This window comes from Amphiura filiformis, chromosome 10, assembly GCF_039555335.1.
Source record: "Amphiura filiformis chromosome 10, Afil_fr2py, whole genome shotgun sequence".
In the NCBI taxonomy this organism is placed as follows: domain Eukaryota; kingdom Metazoa; phylum Echinodermata; class Ophiuroidea; order Amphilepidida; family Amphiuridae; genus Amphiura; species Amphiura filiformis.
The window spans coordinates 40291736-40297897 of record NC_092637.1 but is presented as its reverse complement, the minus strand read 5'-3'; the positions used below and the strand labels follow the sequence as shown (position 1 = coordinate 40297897).

At 36.7% G+C, this 6162-nt stretch overlaps 1 protein-coding gene across 1 annotated transcript; it reads right to left on the bottom strand.

Moving 5' to 3' along the window:
* Nucleotides 1-678: 678 nt before the first annotated feature.
* LOC140163273 (uncharacterized) lies at nucleotides 679-5209 on the bottom strand. The gene is made up of 6 exons (XM_072186670.1): nucleotides 5070-5209; nucleotides 2615-2726; nucleotides 2071-2120; nucleotides 1794-1922; nucleotides 1242-1444; nucleotides 679-822 (listed from the first exon to the last, which is right to left on the bottom strand). The coding sequence occupies exons 1-6, from the start codon at nucleotides 5143-5145 to the stop codon at nucleotides 679-681; spliced, it is 714 nt and encodes a 237-aa protein (XP_072042771.1). The 5' UTR covers nucleotides 5146-5209.
* Nucleotides 5210-6162: the final 953 nt, after the last annotated feature.

The following is a 6162-nucleotide window of genomic DNA, read 5'->3' as shown; positions in this document are numbered from 1 at the left end:
TTGGCCTGTTATAGGGTTTGGCTAAAATATAATCCTGTTCTGCCAAATTAAATATAGCTGAAATGATGAGTCTAATTTTAATGTTTGGTCAATTTCGATAGATGCGATATTGCATCCTCGTCTCTCTTATAAATATTTTAAGGTTACTGTTGATGGTCAATATTACATTAAGGTTACTGTTAGTCATTGTTACATTCCGGTTGCTGTTGCTGTTGGTCAATGTTACATTAAGATTCCTCTTGCTTTCTTGCAGCTTCTTGCCCTGCTGGGCACTTATATTGGGGTCCCACATGGAGTATAGTTATAGTCGTTGTCTGGGAGTCGCCGGCCTCGGGCCTGCCGGCACTGCGACCTTGATTTCTTTTTTATTGATAAGGCCTTAAAGTTAGACGTTCTTACCATGAACATCAATGATATTCTGACACAGCTCCTCATACTCAGAGCTGGACATGAGTTTGTCCAGTGCAGGTTGAAACCATTCCAAGACGCGGGAGTTTTTGCGAGCCATAAGGCTGTTCCCTCCAGGTGTGCAGGGGGCCAATTCTTCCGAGACTATTTCAACATCAGTTCGACCACGAACCACACTGCTAAGAATGAACCATGCGTCGATCTAAATAGAGAAAAGAAGAGCTGTAATACATGCGAAGACACAAAATTGGAGTGTAAACCAGTAATCAATTAATCCCATTTCTTAAAGATCAAATGTATATTTTTAGGACAAAAATTAATCGAATTGAAACTTACTTCTTTGCTTTCAAGTGCCTGGATACAGCCAGAAACGCCTGCGCACTGTACCACGTTCTCAGCTGGGATATCTGCTCCCTGTAAGATTGACAAATGAATACAAACGATAAGCTTGATTTAAGTTATTATGTAAGAGCAAATGTTGGCAAATGAAGTCCACGTGCACAAAAAAAGTTGACGTTGTATTGGTGTCTGCGAGATTAATGTTGAAGATATGGACGATATTGTAAATTCTCCACTCTTCGTGCGCATTCAAATAGAAATTCACATTGATCTGGGGCTAAAATAGTCTGAAATTAAATATTATACGTATCATATGACTGGAATGCACATGCCTTCCTCGGCCCGTGAATGCCCCCATAAAGTAAATCCCGCCCTGGTGGACAAAAGGGCCAGTACTGCTCCATGTCCATGGGCCCCTGATGCTATTGCTACGCCCCTGGGCAAGACGATTCAACGCTTTTCGTATTCTACAAAACAATCTTCTATATACTTACGACGATACTTTCACCATATAAATCAGCCACGCATTGTTTATTGGATGAGAACCCATTGATGAAACCAATTTTCTTCGCCGTCAAATCGCGATAATCAAAGCCGCCGGGATTGCCTGGTAGGGTGACGAACGCTTCCATCGTTGGCTTAACGTAATCGTCGCTGAAATTAAAATAAAGTCTGCGTTCGATCGTGTTTCTCCATCCTGTTAAAATTAAAATTATGTGAATTAAAAACTTATCATTTTGCATGTTTGACTATTGTTGACCATTGTACTACTTAAAAGGAAAAAAGAACCACGCATCGCACATTAGCACAAGTTAATATGAAATTTCAATGGAAATATGCATGGGCTGATAAACCAGAGACAAACTCCGGACATACCTGCCTGCCCGGGGACCTGAACCCAGACCTTCCTCTTGACGGACGGACGCTCTAAGTACTGATCTACACAGACGGTACCTGATAAACAGGGCTCAAGTCTGGTACTTATGGAAAAAGATCAGCCAGGGTAACCCGCCAGCTTACATATACGGGCTACGTAAGTGACTTACCTATGCATCCTTCATACCATCCCGCCATCATCCCAACACCACCTCGTGGGTCTTCCTGGTCAGCGCTGTACACGCAATTAGTGGTAATGTCATATACCGTTTTGCAATTCTTGCCAGCAATCCTGCACACTGGAATATTAAAATGAAAAATATTAAAAATGTAATTTGCTAAATCAGAACATCATGAAAGTCATCAAAATTAAGATGTATGATTTTAGATAAAAGTAAGGTCTTTCATAGGGGTGAATGGATTTTAATGGAATAGCCGTTGTCTTACCTGCGTTCAAGACGTCGATGTCAAAACCTGCGGCTACTCCTTCACCGTTGCTGGTATTTGAAAAGAAAAATAATGATGAATGTATCTAAGCTACGATTATCACTGATAAACATAATTGTCGTTTATGTCTTTATATATAGTTCAGATAGAACTAGTTTTTGTATTTGACTTTTCCTCACATTTTGACACCACATTGAATCCAATGTGACCTCAAGAAGTAAAGTTATAAGCAAAGTAATGGTTTGCCAATCTGATAAAGAGAGTTGCGCAGTAGCAAGTATCAAATCGTAGTAACAGAATTTGTGCTCACTTATTGATATGAATTTACTAGTAGTAGTTCTGAACATAACTATAGGTTCTACTCCAGGACAGTTTTTGTGCGTAACACAACCCACGTGATACTCCATTCATGTTGTCCATCATCGTGCTTTTCAGAAGCTCTGGGCGGGGCTCTGGGGTGGTTAGCGTACATGAAATGTATGGAAGAGGTGCGCTTTACAGAGGCTCAGGGGTAGTTAGAAATGTATGCATTAAAAAGACTTACATGTATTGCTCATTATTTCCCCATAGACCAACGTGAAACAGCCACACTTTGTCTTCTTCAAGTTCCAGTTCTAGGTGACCTTCAAGTTTCGTTTCATGATCGGCACTGAAATCTGCACAAACAAACAAACAAACATAGATGGATGAAATATGCACCGGTGCCATGGAATAAAAAACGATGGCACTATACAAGGGAAACAAAAAACACGCATCGCACACTAGCGTCCGGATGTCGAAATCAGGTTGAAATTACGTTGTATTTGCAAATGGACTTGAAAATTTCAACGTTGATACAACCTGATTTCAACTAAACAAAAATATACACCATTATGTGCAATTTTTAGCTTAATAGAGTGACAAAATGGCTTTTTTCACATGTTTTTTTCAATATTTCGAAAAAAGAGACGAATTTCAAAAAAATTAAAAAAACCTTCCCTAAGTTCATGTCTCTTCTTCATGAAAAGCTAACTGATTTTTTTTTACTCCGAACGGATTTTTTTCTAAGTTGTCACAAAAAATTTGGGTAAAAAAGTGAATTTTTGTGATTTTTTCAAAAACTTGAGATTTTTGAACAAATCTGACATCACCATGGGATTCCGTGACTCATTTCCTTTCAAAAATGTATAGTTTTATATACTTTGGACATACAATTCAGAAATAATGAAGCTCGAAAAGGTCCATGTTCTCTCCCATTACTCTGCCCTTAAGTTGAAACCTCGACGTTGTGTGTATCAACGTTGATTCAACGTCGAAATCCTAACCTGTGCCCACTGGGATCGCTATGCTAATTAATTCCGTTACATCACTACTTCTACGGCGAATTGTAGAGGTACTTGACAACCATACATTAAACTCCATCACCGGGCCCACCCTCCATACTATGCCGCGCACATAAAATATCCGAACACTTAAAACGTAAGCAATATCTTAAGGGCTGGGGTATGAACGTTTGGACAGTATTTATTTTGGGACATCAGAGCACATCAGACATATCGAATTGCATTCTGAATACGAAGAATGTCATTCTGATATCAAATAATTTTGATTTTTGAAATTCGCAATTTAATACACATTTTATGGCAAATCATTAAAAATTGATATTTTTGATATTTAACAGTACTTGAAGTAAACTTTATAAATCTGATGATTTATACTTAAAGTGTATGTAGGTGGGATGAAAAGCCGAAGATCAATTGAAAATTTTGACCTTTCGTATTGAAGATATGGATTTTTTTTCCTAAAACACCAAAAAAATTAGGTCTTTTTGGGAAAAAATCCATATCTTCAATATGAAAGGTCAAAATTTTCAATTGACCGTCGGCTTTTCCTCCCTGCTACATACACTTTAAGAATATAACATTAGATTTATATAATTTACTTCGAGGACTGTTATAAATCAAAAATTTGAAAAATATCAAATTTTTATAATTTGTCATAAAATTTGTATTATATTGTGATTTTCAAAAATGAAAATTATTTGATATCAGAAAGACATGCTTCGTATTCAGAATGCAATTCGATAGGTCTGAGGTGCTCTCATGTCCCACAAAAATACTGTCGAAACACAATAAACGCTCATTTTAGATCCCTTAAAGAAACTATTAAAATCTAAAATTGCAAAATAAAGTAATAGATAGATGGTGAATTTTGCGCTGCGTACTTCGATACCTTTTTCGGCACGATGCAATTTATTCCACTAAGCTACACTCATTTGAATGACAAATAATCGAGTAATCCAAAATAATCCAAAAGAATGAGAAAATTAAATTCTTTCCATTTTGGCCGTTTCTCATCAAAATGCCCGTTTTCTCATCCAAAATTTCGTCTCGTGTGCGCAGCATATTACGTCTGTCATTGCAACTACATGTACATTCATCAATGATTTTGAAGAATGATTTTCGATAAACAAAATTGATAACGAAGCAAATAGATAACAATGTAATTATCGCCAATATAAACAAGATGAAAAAAAAAGAGTAATTAAAAGAAGAAGATGCAAGTGGTGGAGATGACGAAATTGGCTGCAAATCAGGCCTCGAAATAAGAATAAACCTTTGAAATTTCAAGGGTCCTCACTAATTTTCAAGGGTCCGACGCCGGACCAATGCCTTTTAAAATTTCAAGAGAGAGAATTAGCTACGGCGGTCGCGATATGTCTAGATTGTAGAAAATTGAAAAACCGGCTTGAAAACTTGATGGGAAACTAAAATGAAAGAGTACTCACTCAGGGAGCTGGACCTATTACTAGTATGTGAACCAGATTTTCCAGTGGAACAACAAAACTAGGATTTTCTGCTCTTTGCTTGGTTCAATTATCATGTAGCGTAGAACATTTGCGGGTCCGGGCCTACTTCCACGGGTATTTGACGCAAGGACCCGCCTTATTTCGAGCGCTGCTGCAAATATATGAAAACTACGAAGAAAAAACAGGAGGAATATTAGTTTAAATTACTTACCTTCTTTACGTGATTTAATGCCGTGAACAAAATCCGTAGCAAATGCTACCAGTCCAAGAATAAGAACGATTTTCATCGTGAGGTTACGTGATGCGACTGTGTGTATAACACTGACAAGCAAAAATCAAACGATGTTTATCTGCTCAACAACAACTTCAAACTACCACACATCTAGGCCTAGTTGTGGTGCGCGCAAGGTAGATTAATGAAATGCCACGTGTAAATTAATAATCGAGTCATTAAGCAAATAAACTGTATTATATTTTGTATATTTTGATACAATATGGTAACAAAATTACCCAGGGTAATAAACTTTAACTGTTTTTCTTTGAATCCTCAGGTACTACTTGCCAGTACATTTTCACTATTTGGATATCTAATTGGGCTTAATGTGAATTCAATGCAAAACGACTAGTTATCACCATACTTGGCGTGTGGTATACTGAGCTATTCCAGTTGAAATCCACATTACCCCTGTGGAAGATTTTGGAAATATCTTCGACAGGGGGAGTATATTTTTCAAATGTAATTGGCCAGGATTAATCATTTTGAAACTCATACTCCCCCTGTATTATGGTTTTACCTATATCTTTCACAATTGGAGTAAGTATTTCAAATGGAAGTTACCCAATTATAATGATATTCAATTCAAAACTCATACTCCCTTTGTGGAAGACTATAGCTAAATCTTCCACGGGGGTAGTGTGGATTTTAAATAGAAAGTCCAATGAAAGCATATTGTATTTTGATAATTTTGATAATATTTTGATAATTACCCAGCGCATTTTAAAACTGAAAACTGCTTTATTGAGATAAATGAATGATCAAACTTTATGCGAATTATATGCGTGTAGAGTATATTCTATTTCAATTATTTTTTTAACCCTGGGAACTAAAAGAGTCAAGAAGGAATTGAATTCTGTGCATTTATGCAAATTAGCTAATTAATTATGCAAATATGCACATTAGATGGCGGCTTCAATTCACTATATAATACATTAGAACATATCAGAAACACTTTGACCAAGTTTCAGGGCAAAAGTATGCAAAATAAAAATACCCTAACATATGCATTGATTTTTAGCAAAATTGG